The sequence below is a fragment of the Ipomoea nil genome, unplaced genomic scaffold (assembly GCF_001879475.1).
Source record: "Ipomoea nil cultivar Tokyo-kokei standard unplaced genomic scaffold, Asagao_1.1 scaffold2480, whole genome shotgun sequence".
Taxonomy (NCBI): domain Eukaryota; kingdom Viridiplantae; phylum Streptophyta; class Magnoliopsida; order Solanales; family Convolvulaceae; genus Ipomoea; species Ipomoea nil.
In genome coordinates, this window is record NW_017618908.1 from 4083236 (window position 1) to 4102096 (window position 18861).

The window sequence follows — 18861 nt, forward strand, 5'->3', positions numbered from 1 at the left end:
GATAACTCAACAATTTTTTCCAAACTACTAAAAACTAAAATAACACATATACATTTTAGGGAAAGATTAAGATTAATATTTTCTCAAAACACTGTAATAAATTTAAAAAAATCAAAATAAGAAGTCATTAAGCTAAAGTTTCTTAAATAAGAATATTTTGACTTCTCAATACTTGTCCACGTTAATGGGCAAGCAATTATGTTTGGAAGAGGAGCTCAAGAGCTCATCTTTCCAAATATTTTCGATGTAGGATCATTTACAATGGGGCGTTGCTCCCCTTTGTTTTGTTTTTTTTTTTTTTTTCATAATTTTAATTTTATTTTTATTTTATATATAGTTTTGTTTTGATTATTATTATTATATTATTAATATTATTATTTTAATTTTATTGTATTATTACATAATAATAATAATAATAATAATAATATAAATATCTATACAGTTAATTTGTTAATTGCCATAATAATTTATAATAATATTGTTAAACTGAAATAATTAAAAATAATGTATTCACAGTACAAAAGTTTCTATAATTGACTTAATAATTAACTATTAATTTTTATTGCCAAATATAAATTGTCAATGATTAATATTATTTATGGTAATTATTGTATGGCATGTAATACTAAAATTATTAGGTATTATTTTTATAATTAAGGTATAATATTAAATCAAAATTACTTAAAATATATAGATCCATATTAAGAAAAATCTTATTAATTTTGGATATTAAAACTATATATTTATATTAAAAGTGAAGTTATAAATAATTAAGTTTTAATAAGTTTAGTTATTTCCTAAGTTATATATATCGTTAATAATGAATTTTTTTCTATATTAGATTATGATTATATATGATTTACCCGTATTTTAACCATCACTATATTAAATTAATATATAATTCTTTTTATATAATATATGATTAAATCTAAACATATGATTAATATTTATTCAATATTATTACAAAAATATTACAATTATAAATTTATAATTATAACTTTTTTATATGAAAAACATAGAACTTGAATAGTTTAAATCAAAATTATTAAAATTAATGTGTCTACCATACAAAATAAATTATACTTGTTTTAATAATTAATTATTAATATAATTGTGTATATAAATTTACAATTATTAATAATTATTTATGATAATTATTAGGCATTAAAAAAAGATAAATAAAAAAAACAAAAGTAGAAAGTATATATAGATGTCATACAATATCTTTACATAGGCAAATTGACATATATATATATATATATATATATATATATATATATATATATATATATATATATATATATATATATATATATATGGTTTACTTTTTACAAATTTATATCATATAAAATGTTGTTATCATGAAGATATTACAATTTTATACAAAATAATGAAATAATGGAACATTAAAAGTTAATTTTTTGTCAAACCGCGCCATTAACATCACTACTCTACCAAGCAAATGCCAACTTCAAAAAATCAACAAACATCCTATAGATAATAAATTACATCCAATAGGAAGATGGAAGCAACGAATATAGAATAAAAACAAAATAGAAGTACAAATAAAATACAATCTTCAATATAAATATGAACCCATATTTCATATTCTAATCACCAATTCACCATAATAGCATGGAAGTTAGCAAGAGTAAAGAGGCTACTTAATCTGCAATTGCAAAGCGATACTTGGATTTATCCCTGTGTTTACAAAAGGCATTAAAAGCGACTGAGAATTTAACATTGAGAGAGTATCAAAAGTCCTTGATTTACAAAGGATGGATGCCTCTAAATGTTTTATATAAATAAATAAATAAATATAAATATAAATATAAATATATATATATATATATATATATATATATATATATATATATATATATATATATATATATATATATATATATATATATATATATATATATATATATATATATATATATATATATATATATATATATATATATATATATATATATATTAAACCTACTACATGCGAGAGTTTTTCCTCTCTAAAAGAGTAAAATCAAAGTTTACAATAGTTGGGTGCAATGAAATACAACCAGAAATGCAAAAGTAAAACATACAGAAAAAGATTAGATTATGATGATCATAACTCTAACCCTCAACTCCTCTGTATTCTTCTGAGTTAGTTATCATAAATGGTTGTTGTTGCTCACTCCAATGAAAGGCTTGCGACCAGTTTCAACTCGATTTTAAACCATGTAATGCTGATCTGCTTAGATACTTCCAACCCTTTACAGATTCACCACTAAGTCAACATGATCTTTAAGAGTGTGCATCTCCTAGAGCCTAATTTGACATTTGACATTAAGATAAAAGCAATATAAGATGAGAGTTTGAGAATGCATTTTGCTGAGTTTATATAGAATAACATTACCTGGCCATCTCAGATCTCCTTTTTTCTTGCTCTGCGACTGGAAACGATGACGGTGATCCGCCATTCTCGGAAAAACCTTAGAGAGAGAATATGATTCTTGAATCTCTGAGTAGTTCACTGGGGAAAGGCAATCCCAAGTTTGGTTGCATCGATCATTTTATAGGCGATAGGTAGAGATCTCTTTATTTGTATTCAATTTGTAATTTTCATTTCTTTTTCCAATAAAATTAATATTTCCTAATTTCTGAAAATAAAGATGGAAATAGTTTTCATTTTCATAACAAAACTACTCGATTTTCATTTTACTCATAAAATTACTAATACTAATGGACTCCAATTTTCCTTTTATTTTCATTCCACATTTTCCATTTTCTTTTTCCAATTTCTTTTTCATTCGTAACAATATTATTTCCATATTTAATTATATTATTTACTTACCAAAGAATATTTCCTTATAAATTACATTATTCTCTTACTAATTATGTTCTATTACTTCTTTTATCAATACTCAATTAATATTTTATTACTTTTATATATATATATAGATATATAGATTATTGTTATATTGTCATATTTAACTTAATTTTTTTTTTCAATTTTGTTTCATTATATCCTAACATCTTTTTGTTTACAATAATTGCTCCATCATTTACATTTTTGTCATTTCATCATTTATATTTTTGTCATTTCATCATTTAATAAAGATGACTAAAATGTAATTTTATCATTCAAACATCGTGTCTCAACATGTAATTTCCCCCCTCTCTTGTATACTATTTTAATTGGATGATAAAATTACATGTTAGCTATATTTATTAAATGGTGGAATGACAACATTTTTAAAAGGGACTAAACAAATAAAAATTAAGGATGTAATGTTACAAAATTTAAAAATAGGACTAAATATAAAAATATCATAATAGTTGAGGAGGTATAATTTTTTTTTTCTCAAAAAGCTAATTGAAAAAGTTGATTTGAGTAATTTTTTGAATTTTAGCATTTTGAAATTATAAAAAGCTAATTAGGGCATCCTCAATAGTATGAGATTTTATCCCAGATTTTTGTGGGCCCCAACCCAACATCCACTATCCCCCTCAATTACAAAATCTCTTCTTTCCATTAGTTTTAAGTTTTTTCACAATTTTTTGTGTATCCACCATTGTATCTCCATATTTTAATTTATTTCTTTATTTATTTGATTTATAAATTTATAATTTTTAAATAAAGATAAATAAATGAACATACATAAATATGAAAATTAAACAAATACTTGCTTAAAATTTTAATTTTCAAACTTAATTAAAATAAACACAGTACGCCTAATTAATTAATACGATAGTTATAGAATAAAAATTAAACAAATAATTAAGAGAAATATAAAAATAAATTTGGTGAAATATAAAAAAATAAGTGGAGAGAAATAAGCAATCCACTCTCACTTCTCCGTTCTCAGTTCTTCCTAGTTTTCGTTTTTCTTCAAAATTTCCTTCGAAATTCCCTGCAAATAATAATAATAATAATAATTTTTTTAAAAAAAGGGTTTCGTTGCAATGGCCGGAAAAATTTGGCTGTTGCCATTGCAACAGTCGGAAAAACTTGGTCGTTGCCATTGGCCACGGCCAACGAAATTAAATTTTAGAGTGGCCCACTGGCGGCCACTCTGAAAAGCTGCAGTTTACACACACACACACACACACACACACACACACACACACACACACACACACACACACACACACACACACACACACACATATATATATATATATATATATATATATATATATTGCTGACAAAAGCTTTGATTTTGCAGGAGCAAAATTTCTTCAAAATCTCCCAACCCTATTTGTCAAAGTCTACCCCAAGGGAATTTTACTATTCTAAAATGCGGTGATGATACCCTTATTGAAGATGCCCTTAACCAAACACTTAATATTGATTTTTTAACCAAGTCAAACAATTAATGGTGGTTAAATAAGTCAAAATTGATTGATAGGCTAATATTTTACCAAACAGGGCCTATATCAAAATATAAAAACTCTAGAGGCCAGAGATTTCACATTTTTTTTTAAAATTACATTTTACCCATCTTTATTAAATGATGAAATGATGACAAAAATGTAAATGATGAGCAATTATCGTAAACAAACAAATAGAAGTTAGGGATGTAATGAGACAAAATTAGAAAAAAAAATATTAAGTTAAATATTATAATATAACAATAATTGATGACTAAAAGTAAAATTTACTCTTTGGTTATGTTTGGATAGTGTGTCGTCGGTAGCATATAGTGATGCAGACATACAGAACAAGCTTACCAAATTGGCAACACTAAATTGTATGTTCAATCAACATAGTATTGGACCCCATGTTGAAAGTAACAACGTACGATACATTGTTGTAATAATGTTGGGGGCAATTATTATTATTATTATGGAGTGCGGCTGCTGGCCACTTTTATAATGTATGGAGAATCACATCCATTTTAAGAATTGAATAGTGAGGTACAGAGTGATTTCTCTTATCCTAAAAGCGTGAAATATCTCTTGTCTCTAAAGTTTTCATATTTTGATATAATAATAGGAATGTAAATGGAAGATTGTACATAACTTATAGACTTAAACAAAGAAGACTAATAAGTCGCTCTCAGTAATTTATGTTATTTCTCTGTGTTAGGAATAGTCTGGTAGTTTGGCTCTCCATGTTGGAATTGGCAATCTTTTCAAGTGGCTAGTACAAACCAGGAACCTTAACCATTTGAATACTATTTTTGAATATTTGGAGAAAAATGTGAATATTTTAAAAGGTATTCAAATATATAGCAAATACTGGCTAGTTTGGGAAAAGGAGAGGGATAAAGATGTATAAAAAAAAAAATTGTGTTTTAATTTTATTTAAATATTTAAATTAGTAGACGTACATAAAAAACACTTTTTTTTCTAAACTACTATTTTGTATATTTGTCCATTCTTCAAACACATTTCAAAAAAAAAAAAAAAAAATCAAACTAATACTATTATAAGTGACGTTTGGCGTTATTTAAGATAACAAAAATTATAGAGAAAATGGTCAAATAGACCTTCGAACTTTAGCTGAAAAGTCAATTAGCTACTTAAATTTTTTAAAGGTGTAATTATACACTTATACCCACCAACAATTTATGTGCAAGGAAGCCCAAAAACAGGTTAATGACCTGCTATCACAGGTCATTATGGTTTCGGCCACCTCCAGCAAAATTTCAAACAAAAAAAGTGATCGGCGACCAATGAACGGTCGTTGGTCACGGAGAAGACACCAAGGTCGCCTTCTCCATATCAACTACAACAAGTATTTAGATAATTGTTTTTAGAAAAGTGCAATTATCTATAATGAACTTCTGATATATAATTTTGTGTTGCTATACTTTAAATTACTTTTTTTTTTTGAAAGCAAACAACGAAACAATATTATTACTGCAAATGCATCAAAATAAAGTCAGGAGGGACAATGTCCCAATACAAAGTAGTAGCCTGAGTCGAGGCATTAGACGCTAAAGTATGGGCAATAATGTTTAAACGCCTAAAAACCGATAATAAAACACAAGAAGAGAAAGTAGCCATGATAGCTCTGTAGTCATTGATCACCAGGCCAACGTAAGATATAGGGGCAATAGATAAATTGCTGATGTAATTTTGAAGGATCGCGTAGTCCATATAAAGAGTAACATCCGTAACATCACGAGCCTTCAACCAAGACAAAACCTCCTTGCAAGCCAGGGCCAGCCGTGAGAGCATTTTCACAGTATGACAACCTCCCGTTCACTGCTGCCACGAAGGAGCCACCATCCGCCAACAACACCGCTCCAAACGCTGCCGCTCCCGAACCAGGCACGAACGCTGCATCGACGAAGCAGCGCATCCCCGCTACTGCCAGCGTGTGCTGCTGCTGAGCGGAGTTCTCCGCGTGCTGTCCGGCCGAATTCCAAGGCGTAATGGACGCCACAGCCGCCCTCCGAACACACTTTGGCGCCTGCAAAAATGTCTCCCACACCGCAGTATTTCTTACACACCATACTTGATAAAAAACTACAATAACTTGAATAAGAACATTCGTCGTTAACACAATCATAGCATTCTGAAACCATTTCGCAAAAGACCAACCACACACACAAAAAATATGGAGACAGAATTCATTCCAAACACGATGTACATACGCACACTCAATGAGTTAGTACATGACATCCTCATGAACTAAAGTACACATAGGACAAACATTGTGCATTAAATCAGTCGCACAATACACGTGCAAAATTATTAGATAAAATAAACATTGAAGACATATGCAAACACAATTCAAAGTTGGGAGAGAAATTGAAGGCAATTTTTGCGCGGTGTGCATATTGCTTCCAATCGTTCATCCTTTTGCAAGATGCTTGGAGATAAATAGGTTGCGCACAATATTTTATCCTCCTTAGTATTTTTCCAATCAAAACACTGAATATATGCTCCAAGCGCCAATGAAACAAGCCTTAACCCCATGTTATTTGCGGGACAAGCTCTTCTCCCTGTTCCAAACGGAACAAACTTGTAGTTGAACCCTTCTCCTTCTTCCCCTACAATGGCCTCAAATCTTTCTGGCTTGAATTTCTCCGGCTCTTCCCATACCTTGGGATCGTGATGCATAGCCCAAGCATTAACCATCACAGTAGTGTGTTTGGGAACATCGTACCCTGCAACTACACAATCCTCTAAAGAATAATGGGGTAACAATAGTGGTGCTGGAGGGTATAGTCTTAGTGTCTCGTTAATAACGCAACGCAAATAAGGGAGCTTAGAGAGATCAGACTCGTTTAACAAATGTTTATGTCCTACGTTGTTGTCAATCTCATATCTTAACTTGTGTAATACTTCTGGATAAGATAACAGAAGTGACATTGCCCACTCAATGGTCACTGATGTTGTCTCCGTTCCTGCAACAAACACCATCTGCACAATTGCATACATTTGTTTTAATGTTGAGTTAATACCATTTGAGGTCCCCCGAATATAGTGGTTTTGCCACGTTTAGTCCTAAACTTTCAAATTGACAATCTGTGGTCTTTCAACTTTCAAATTTAACAATTTGTGTTCCAAGTTAACCACACATATCCCTTCAACTATTAAATTTTAACAAACCATAGTCCTTTCAAGAGGACTACCACTGGTTAAATTTCAAAACTTGAAGGACCATTAGTGATTAACTTAAACCATGATTAAATTTGAGAGTCGAAAGACCACAGATGGACAATTTGAAAGTTTAAAATTAAACAAGGCAAAATCAGTTTACTCGGTGGACCTCATATGGTATTAACTCTTTTAATGTTATAAGATCAGAGCATAATCTTGAGATCATTGTTATATTGAGCAGTGTTGATTTTACCAGTAATTGTTCTGGGAAATAAAGAAGTTGAAGACAGTGAAGATCGAAATAGCTTACCTGTAAGATACTCATAATAAGATCATTTGTGTAAATTTCAGGCTCCAATTTTTGCAGACGCAACAGAGTTTCAATCACTGGGCTATTCTTCTTCTTCATCTCATCACCTTCAGAATTCTCAGAAAATCCGGCATTTCTCCGTCGAAACTCGTCCAGAATGCGGTTTAAGAACTCAACTCTCTTCTTGTGCACTAACACCATCTGCTTCTCCAGGCCTCTGTAACCAAACCACCTCAACACTGGGAAGAAATCGCAAACATTCGTGGCTAAGATACTAGCAAAGAAAACCTCTCTAAGTCCATTCACAATCTCTTTCCCTTTCTCCCCTCCAATCTCTTCTTCTTTCACGAACCGTTCCCCGCTCATGATTCTCATCATGGAATTGAAAGTGAACACGCCACCCAGATTGTTGAAATCCACGGTTGAGTTCCCGTTCTGGTTCTGGGACAGTCTGAACAAGGCTCGGATCACAGTTCGAATCTCGTCTTCCCGAATAGCAGAAGAGCGCTGGAGGCTGAGCGTTGAAAACAGTTCGGCCACCGTCAGCCGGCGTTGGACTCTCCAGAGATCGCCGTACGGGGCCAAGGGCAAGGATTTATAGTCGTAGGAGAAGTTGTCGCCGGCCATTGTCCGGGGCCGGTTCGCCAGGATGATATCGTTCTTGGTGAAGCAGTCCTCGACGGCCGCCGGGGATGAGACGACGAGAAAAGGCCGGCAGCCAAATCGGAGATAAAGAACTGGGCCGTATTTGTCTGACAGGGAGGCGAGAGCTTGGTGAATGGAGTTTTTGATGAGATAGAGATGGCCGACGATAGGGAGAGCGAGTGGAGCCGGCGGAAGATTTTTGCGGCGATTGGAGAAGAAGTTTGATAGTACGAGGAGGAGAATAGACAGTAAAACTACTGCAACGTAGTACTGGATCGCCATTTCTCGGAGCCTCGGAGGTGACAACCTTTTAGAGTGGCCAGAATAAACCACAGCCAGCCAAAGATGATGAATCAAAAAGATATACTTCAGTAAGCTTATATGAAGCACAATTGTAAGCCACGAAAGCCACTTCATGGCTTATCTCACTATTTCCTATACCTAGGTTTATCCCCTTTATCAGATCAAGGAACATCTAGTCCTAGTCTCCTTCATTCACTTGATTACACTTGTATGTATGTTACTTTACTTTTCCTTGTTACTTTTATAATGTTCTTTGTTTAGTCTTAAGACCTAGCTAGCTTTCTACGGCTCTTATGCACTTTTGCTTAGCCACACATTGTTCAATTCTCAGCTCATTTGCCATCCTTAGAGAATGACATACCAAAGTGAAGATTCCATCTTACTCAACTTACTTTCCATTCCATGCATACTACGATTATCAGTTAAGTTTTTTTTTTTTTAACCTTTTTATTTCGTTTAATTAACTTGGTTTGATTATATTTAGAACAAGACTCAATATTTTAATTATGCTTTTGTATTATTGGGAATGACTAAGGTCATTACGGTATTAATATTTTTCTCTGTATTTCTATAATGAGACAATTTTACATTACTTTACAAATATTATACTATTATTTTTTTATCGGACAAAATTGTTCTTACATCATTAAAGTTTCAAACCAATTTATCTAAGACTAAACCATCAAATGAAAAATGTCATGTCGAGAGGGAGATTATGAGGGTTGGGTAGCATTACTCTCTCTCTCTCTCTCTCTCTCTCTCTCTCTCACACACACACACACACACACACACACATATATATATATATATATATATATATATATATATATATATATATATATATATATATATATATATATACTGAATTACTTATTTAAATATAAACGTTGAGTAATAAATCAGTCGTACAATGCGCTTGTAAAAGTAGTATATAAAATAAACATTGAAAACATATGCAACACAATTCAAAGTTCGGAGAGAAATTGAAGGCAATTTTTGCGTGGCGTGCACATTGCTTCCAATCGTTCAGCCTTTTGCAAGATGCTTCGAGATAAATAGGCTGCCCGCATTTTATCCTCCTTAGTATTTTCCCAATCAAAACACTGTATACATGCTCCAAGTGCCAATGAAACAAGTCTTAACCCCATGTTATTTCCGGGACAAGCTCTTCTCCCTGTTCCAAACGGAACAAACTTGTAGTTGAACCCTTCTCCTTCTTCCCCTCCCATGGCCTCAAATCTTTCTGGTTTGAATTTCTCCGGCTCTTCCCATACCTTGGGATCGTGATGCATAGCCCAAGAATTAACCATAACTGTAGTGTGTTTGGGAACATCGTACCCTGCAACTACACAATCCTCTAAGGAATAATGGGGTAACAATAGTGGCACTGGAGGGTATAGTCTTAGTGTCTCGTTAATAATGCAACGCAAATAAGGGAGCTTAGAGAGATCAGACTCGTTTAACAAATGTTTGTGTCCTACGTTGTTGTCAATTTCATATCTTAACTTGTGCAATACTTCTGGATAAGATAACAGAAGTGACATTGCCCACTCAATGGTTGCGGTTGTTGTCTCCGTTCCAGCAACTAACAACATCTGCACAATTGCATAAATTTGTTTGGGAAAATGGTTATATAGGCCATCGAATTTTAACTCAAAAGTCAATTAGCCCCCTAAACTTTTTAAAAGTGCAATTACGCCCATCAACAATTTATTTTGGTGCAATGAAACCTAAAAACAGATTAATGACCTGCTATAGCAGGTCATTAGGGTCCCGACCACCTTCCGACAAAATTTTTGGCGAAAACAAGTGACTGACGACCAACCGGCTTAACTTCCAACACACAAAAAAAAAAAAAAAAAAAAAAAAAAGTGATCGGCAACCGACGATCGGTCATCAGTCACGGATCACGAAAAAGGCGACCACTGGGTCACCTTCTCCGGCAAGAAGTGACTCAGATATGGGTCGTCTTCTCGCTAGGGAAGGCAACCCAGATGTGGTCGCCTTCTCAACCAGAGAAGGCAACCACTGGGTTGCCTTCTCGTTGGAGAAGACGACCCAGATCTGGGTCGCCTTCTCTACGAAGAAGGTGACCTTAGTGTCTTTTCCATGACCCATTTTTTTGTCGAAAGTTTTGCTATAGGGTGGTCGGAACCCAAATGACTTGTGATAGAGGTCATTAACATGTTTTTGGACTTCATTGCACCTAAATAAATGGTTGATGAATGTAATTGCACCTTTAAAAAATATAAGGAATTAATTGACTTTTCACTTAAAGTTTTAGGACCTATAAAAAATATAAGGAATTAATGGACTTCAGAGCATAATCTTGAGATCATTGAGCAGTGTTGATTTTACCATTAATTGTTCTGGGAAATAAAGAAGAAATTGAAGACAGTGAAGATCGAAGTAGCTTACCTGAATGATACTCATAATAAGATCATTTGTGTAAAATTCAGGCTCCAATTTCTGCAGACGCAACAGAGTTTCAATCACTGGGCTCTTCTTCTTCTTCATCTCATCACCTTCTGAATTCTCAGAAAATCCGGCATTTCTCCGTCGATACTCGTCCAGAATACGATTTAAGAACTCAATTCTCTTCTTGTGCACTAACACCATCTGCTTCTCCAGGCCCCTGTAACCAAACCACCTCAACACTGGGAAGAAATCGCAAACATTCGTGGCAGAGATACTAGCAAAGAAAATCTCTCTAAGTCCATTCACAATCTCTTTCCCTTTCTCCCCTCCAATCTCTTCTTCTTTCACGAACCGTTCCCCGCTCATGATTCTCATTATAGAATTGAAAGTGAACACGCCGCCCAGATTGTTGAAATCCACGGTTGAGTTCCCGTTCTGGGACAGTCTGAACAAAGATCGGATCACAATTCTAATCTCGTCTTCCCGAATAGCGGAAGAGCGCTGGAGGCTGAGCGTTGAAAACAGTTCGACCACCGTCAGCCGGCGTTGGACTCTCCAGAGATCGCCGTATGGGGCCAAGGGCAAGGATTTATAGTCGAAGGAGAAGTTGTCGCCGGCCATGGTCCGGGGCCGGTTCGCCAGGATGATATCGTTCTTGGTGAAGCAGTCCTCGACGGCCGCCGGGGATGAGACGACGAGAAAATTCTGGCAGCCAAATCGGAGATAAAGAACTGGGCCGTATTTGTCTGACAGGGAGGCGAGAGCTTGGTGAATGGAGTTTTTGATGAGATAGAGATGGCCGACGATGGGGAGAGCGAGTGGAGCCGGGGGTAGATTTTTGCGGCGATTGGAGAAGAAGTTTGATAGTACGAGGAGGAGAATAGACAGTAAAACTGCAACGTAGTATTGGATCGCCATTTCTATCTCGGAGCCTCGAAGGTGACAAGCTTTTAGAGTGGCGAGAACAAACCACAGCCACCCAAAGATGATGAATCAAAAAGATATACTTCAGTGACTTTCAAGGAGAAGACAAGTCAAGACTCACAACTGGGAGGAAAATGTAATCTTTTAACACTTAATCAATAGTCAATACATCTACCTAACTTAGTAAAATAATATTTTTACTCCTATTTTATATTCCTAACTTTTACTCACACACACACACAAAATCCTTATGTAGACACTTAGATCCACATAAAAAAAGTAATCTATCAATTTCCTACACATCAAGAAATATAAAATTTATGGTTTAGGATTTGAGAGTCCATACTGTAAAACTCATCAACTTAGTAAAATTTATGGTGTAAGATTTGGGAGTTCATGCTGTAGAACTCATCAACTTATTTATTTTAATGCCCAAGGCATTGATCTAGTACATGACAAGTAATAGGATGGGGCTCAATCTTCATTTTGAATATTGAGAATCTAGATTTAAAAGTCATTATGCACAAAAGTGTATTGTAACATACCACCAAACTGATAGATATGTAAAAGCGCAATTGAATAAAAAACACAAAATAAATAAATAAATTTCAAAAACTATAAAAATTTTAAAGTGCACTTTTAGAGTGCATGAGTTACAATTTTTAATCACCGGTGTGCATTTGTGCAAAATTGGAGACCTATGGGAACATTGTACATTAGTATTACGAGTTAATTATCGAAATGATTTCTTGACTACAGTAAAATTACTAATTTGACTATTGATAATTTTTTTTGTCCAATTAAATTTTCAATTTTAAAAAAATGTTAACCATTTTGGCCATTCGTTTATTTAGGCATTAGAAGTATGTTTAAGTGGAGGGCAGAATAAACAACTCAATCACATGCCCCATTTTTGTAACCTAAGGCGAAAAATTGAAGGTCTCAATTGAGTGGTCCAAAGGCACGCATGATGCAAGCGGTGAGTTGAGATTTTTTGTTCCTTAGTATATTTTTTTGTGTTCGTATAAATTTGTATAAACTAGCCTTGAAATTACTAACAAACACTAATATTGATAAAAAAGAAATAAAATAAAGCACGGCTCTACGCTTTGTTTTTAGGACTTCAATTACTTGCTCATTCCAGTTTATTCTTCTTAGCAATTTATGAATAATCATCTTGGATTTTGAATACATTGGACGGTCAAACTGTCTCACAAATCCACAATCACCAACATCCCTCTCTTGTATACAACAAAATAAAAAATAAAAAATAAATTCACTCTTACTCAAAAATAATGCTCAGATGACATGTAGTGATATCTCCTAAGTAGGAGGTCATGAGATCGAGCCTCATGTGAAGGCATGGTTGATTCTTTGTGCTTCATAAAAAAAAAAAAAAAAAAAATTGATCAGCATACCCAAGAAATTAACTAACTGGAAATTTTCGGAAATTGGAAAATAGAAAACTGAAAACATGTTTACTAGCACAGTTTTCGATTTTGAAAACTGAAAATAATTTATGAAAATTTCTAGAAAACTGGAACACACTGTTTCCGAAATGGAAAAACATAATAATCTATTTAGTTATATGTCACTATAACCACATTACTATGATTACATTCATTATCATCTTATTTTACTTATCTCTATCTTCTATCTTTTCTACTTACATTAATTATTTAAACATAATTTATTTGCTTACACATTAAAGTTAGACATTCTTTACATTATCAAAATTAAGAATTAAACACTATATAATGTTTTAGATTTTGATTGAACTCAATAAATTACTAGTTTGAATATTTTTAATTATGTTACATCATAATACAATTTCGGTCCAGATATCGGATATTGAAATCTCACATATATTAGAATTCAAAGTAGAAGTTGTATATTCATATACATGTCATTCAAATGAATATATCCATATATATATATATATATATATATATATATATATATATATATATATATATATATATATATATATATATATTTTTAAATATTAGCTCAAAAAATATTAATATTATATAAACTAAATTTTAAGTGAAAACTGAAAAATTAGAAAACAAAAAACAGAAAACAGAGAACAGTTTTCTGTTAGTAAACGGACCATTTAATTTTAGTTTCACATTGAAATTAGAAGCCTTAATACTGCTAGTGTCTCTAAGCTTTGTTTTTAGGACTTCAATTACTTGCTCATTCCGGTTTATTCTTCTTAGCAATTTATGAATAATCATCTTCGATCTTGAATGCATTGGATGGTCAAACTATCTCACAAATCCACAACCACCAACACCCCTCCCTTGTATACAAAATAAATAAATAAATAAAAATTCACTCTTACTCAAAAATGATGCTCAGATGACATGTAGTGACATCTCCTATGTAGGAGGTCATAAGATCGAGCCTCAGTGGAGGCGTTGTTGATTCTTTGTGCTTCATTAGGTTGAGAAAGTGTGTTTGAACAGATACTACAATGTAATAGACACAATCCCAATACCTTCTTCATGGGTTTTGATCTGTCAATGATGTCTGTACCTTCAACCTTTGACCACACAAACAATACGAGATTGATTTGTCCTCGCTATAGTAAACCCTCGAACGACAACAACTCTCCTCGTTGTTGGCATACATACCTTGCATAGCTTCAAAATCGTTGTTGGAGGCATGACTTCGATGCCAAGCGTTAAGCTTCAATTGGAATAGGATTAATCAGTCACGGAGTAAATAAGATAGGAAATGGGACTTCTCATGTGAAATTCCATCAATGCCCTCAAATTTAACATACTACTCACACATGATCGAACAGGGGATCAAAGTGATTAACATTTTCAAAGTTGAGGACTTAATTAGGAAAAAAAAATTATCAAGGACCAAAATGGTAATTTTCTATAGTCAATGGACCATTTTGGTAATTAACTCTTGCTATTACACAATAATCGAATGAATAATAAGGTAGCGAAAGTTAGCACGGACACGTCACCATAAGGCCAATCACGGACACGACACGTTAAGGTTAACGTGTTCAAATTTTTAACACGAACACGATTTGTTAACGGGTTGACATGATAGACATGTTTTGCTAACATGTTTCGGGTCATGTCGACACGACACGACACTGCACAAAATCCGTTTATACCCACTAAACCTATTAATATATTTTTTTAAAAAAAAACTAAAATCTAAAGTTAAGTTATATAAAAAAGAAATAAAACTTACGATTTAATTCATCAAACAAACTAAAAATACATTCAATATATAACATTCATAAAAGGCACAAGTGTCAAATAGGTCCATCTACTATTGCGAAGTGCTTAATTTCCACCATGAACTAAATTAAGTGTCAAATAGGTCCATCTACGAGTTAAATTTGTTCAATTGACTTTTTTTACGTGTTAATAACAAGTTACCTATTTAATTATTAAAATAAAAAATTAAAAAAAAAAAAAAGAATACAGCCACCGGCTGTCCGGTGCCGGTGGCTGTATTCTTTTTTTTTTTTAATAATAATTTTTAAATTATTTTGAAATTATTTTTTTAATAATTGAATTGGTAACTTGCAAAAAAAAAGTCAATTACCTGCAAAAAAAAAAAAAAAAAAAAGTTAGCCTTTAATTTAGTTCATAGTGGCAATTGAGCACTTGACAATAGTACATGGGCCTATTTGACACTTCTTCCTTCATAAAATGATACAATAACATCCAAAAATCATAATTAAAGAAGTCCATGCTAGTTTTTAGAATAAAATTGAACACAGTAAAAATTCAAATTTCATATTGTTGAACATCAATAATTGTTGTAGGATCTTGGCCTAATGTAGTAAATTCATCCTTAGTTATATTCATGATATCTTTTGTAATTTCATTCATGACAATTACTTTTAGCGAGTTATAAACAGATTTGTGTAACGGGTTAACACGATAATATTACCAGGTTAAACGGGTTTTTAATATGTTTAACGGGTTGACCCGTTAAGACACGAAACATAACGGGTCCTTAACGGGTCAACACGTTAACGCCCCGGGACACGTTAAGACTAAACACTAACCCATTATTTTCGTGTCGTGTTCATAATTGCCAGGTCTAGATAAATAATTGCTAGCTGATTGAGTTAGTGGATTTGACTAGTTGATATCATTAGCTGATGGTAGAAAGATACTTGGTAAATTAGCTGATAGTTGATTACATGCAAAAAGATTTTCTAAAAAACTGATTGTTTTAGTGTTTTGGAGCAATTGTTACAAAACGCTAATTAATCAAACATTCATATTGACTATTTAACCAAGTTAAATAGCTAATAGTGATCAAACAAGTCAAAATTGGTTAATAAGTTAAATATGTTACCAAACAAGGCCTAAATGAAAAGAATTTTTCTAGCACTTATAAGATAAGATTCAAACTTAACATTTTGCTTAAAAAGAACGTAAAGTAACTAAGGGCCCGTTTACTAACAGAAAACTGTTTTCTGTTTTCTATTCTCTGTTTTTTCAATTCTTTGTTTTCGAAAACTGAAATTGAAAACGTGTTTACCTGTACTTATTTTCAAAATTCATTCTCCATTTATTAAATTAAAAATGTACTACATAAATATATTTATAAGTTATATCGTGACAAATTAAAATGTCATTACAAAACATATTAATTGCAATAATTTAAAATAAGTTGTTTCATGACGAAATATGATTACAAAATATTGCAAATAAAATTGAGTACACATCAATGATTATAATTTACCCAGAGTGCATTTGCAATGTCCTCACGCAATTGTAACATGAGATAAGCCACCTGATCAAATCCAAGTTAGCAAAAATGTATTATTTATTTTAAAATTTTACAACTTTATTAAAAATGACTGGTAATTGAAAAGCAAAAAAATATGTTCATTTAGATGGCAGCTTTCGCAGCAATTGTAATAAACAAAATAGCAGCAATTTGTAATAAACAAAATAGCAGCAATTATATATATATATATATATATATATATATATATATATATATATATATATATATATATATATATATATATATATATATATATATATAAACGTTTTTCGTGACAAAATGTAATTACAAAATATTGATTAATTGCAATTATTTACAAATGTATACAACTGAGTAAGCTTATGCGTTTATCTTTAATTTTTTTTTTTCCTTAACAATTCATATATATCCATTATCCATTATCCATTATCCATTATCCATGATTCCATTCAAGGGAAATTGTTAGTTTATGTTGGAGTGGCAATGACACAATGCACAAAGACAGGTGGCATTTAAACCTCAAGCATTGTTGCAGTATTTGCCACGCGGTCTTCATTAATTAACACTAATAAAAGCCCACTATTTTTCATCAAATCCAGGATGGAGAAGACCACCTAGTAACTTATCTGCAGCTATGGAATACAAAAACACAGGAAATTAAAGGGATTAAAGGCACCCGAGGCCACCAGAGAAACTCCATTACTGACCCACCTATATTCTCTGCCTCACCGAGTATGGATGTCCGACTCCGAAGGCTGAGCCAGGGCGCATGATAAACTGGGGAGTATGAGGAGAATTTGAAGCTGTGAGATGGGAAGAAGAAAACGAGAGCGACGGGAGAAGATGAGAGCGACTGGAGAAGATCTAACGGAAAAAGAAGAAAATTGAAGAAAAAAGACGTGGCTAGGATTCGATGCTATACCACTTTACTGTTCACTCGTGTGTTTTCTAATTTGACAACACATTTTTAGCGTGTCTCAGATTTCTTCAAAAATGGAGAATAATTCTCAGTTTAGGAAATGGAAAAGAGCTTATGTAAACGCTCGGACTGTTTTCAATTTTTAATTTCCGGAAATTTTTGAAAATTCTCAGTTAGTAAACGCTACCTAAGTTTCTTTAACATGACAAATATCATACCTCTAGCTAATAATGTTTAAAAAAAATCTCAAATAGAATATAGAGAAAAATCTATCACTTGAACAAAATTTACAAGGTAATCGTTCAATTCATTCGTCACTATTTATCACGGGCAAAGATTGAGCTACATGCATGATGTACTCCTACCCATAATACTTCATCATGCATTGCATGCATACCTCAACACAATAAAGATGAAACAAGTACAGAAAGATAATCGTCATACATATATACCCAAAGAGAAAAAGAGGGATAATAACATTTGAATCAATTAAAAAAAGTTTGATCCCTTTTTTTATTTTGTTTTTGTTTTTTTTTTTTAAATTAACGATTCAAGTTTAAATCTTGTGCATAGAGTATAAAACGTAAGAGATTTTATTTAGGATAAACTTAAGGGTCAGACTATTAAATTAGTAATCAATGTTACAACTTCAATTCCACGAAACTTTGAGTACATATGTCCAGTCCAATGGACTGTTTGGCGCTGTTCTGGGCGGTGGGTCTCCGGCCTCACCGGTTGTGAAGAGGGTTCAAAGCGCTTGGGACTCTCCTCTTGGTCGGAGAGAAAACGTCCGACGAGTGGTTGTGCTGAGGATCTCTTTCAGCAGGTTGCGGCGTTTGTACCAAAGCTGGTGATGATGGCTTCTTTTCCGTGGCAGCAACCACGACCGCCGTGCTCTTCTGTGCAGAAATAATGGCCAACCAGGACACAACACTTAAAACCAGAAATTTTCTGTCATACATTTTCAAACCATTTTTCACAGCTTTCTGGATTCTCATTTTGAAACCAGAAGGGAAATTAAAGGGGGAGAATG

At 32.7% G+C, this 18861-nt stretch overlaps 2 protein-coding genes across 2 annotated transcripts; both read right to left on the reverse strand.

Annotated features, from left to right (window-relative positions):
- Window positions 1–6646: 6646 nt before the first annotated feature.
- Window positions 6647–9011, reverse strand: LOC109153127 (cytochrome P450 81E8-like). Its single transcript, XM_019300913.1, has 2 exons — window positions 7856–9011; window positions 6647–7365 (listed from the first exon to the last, which is right to left on the reverse strand). The coding sequence occupies exons 1-2, from the start codon at window positions 8915–8917 to the stop codon at window positions 6733–6735; spliced, it is 1695 nt and encodes a 564-aa protein (XP_019156458.1). The 5' UTR covers window positions 8918–9011; the 3' UTR covers window positions 6647–6732.
- A 649-nt stretch (window positions 9012–9660) lies between these two features.
- Window positions 9661–12213, reverse strand: LOC109153129 (cytochrome P450 81E8-like). The gene is made up of 2 exons (XM_019300915.1): window positions 11222–12213; window positions 9661–10398 (listed from the first exon to the last, which is right to left on the reverse strand). The coding sequence occupies exons 1-2, from the start codon at window positions 12137–12139 to the stop codon at window positions 9769–9771; spliced, it is 1548 nt and encodes a 515-aa protein (XP_019156460.1). The 5' UTR covers window positions 12140–12213; the 3' UTR covers window positions 9661–9768.
- Between the last annotated feature and the right edge of the window lie 6648 nt (window positions 12214–18861).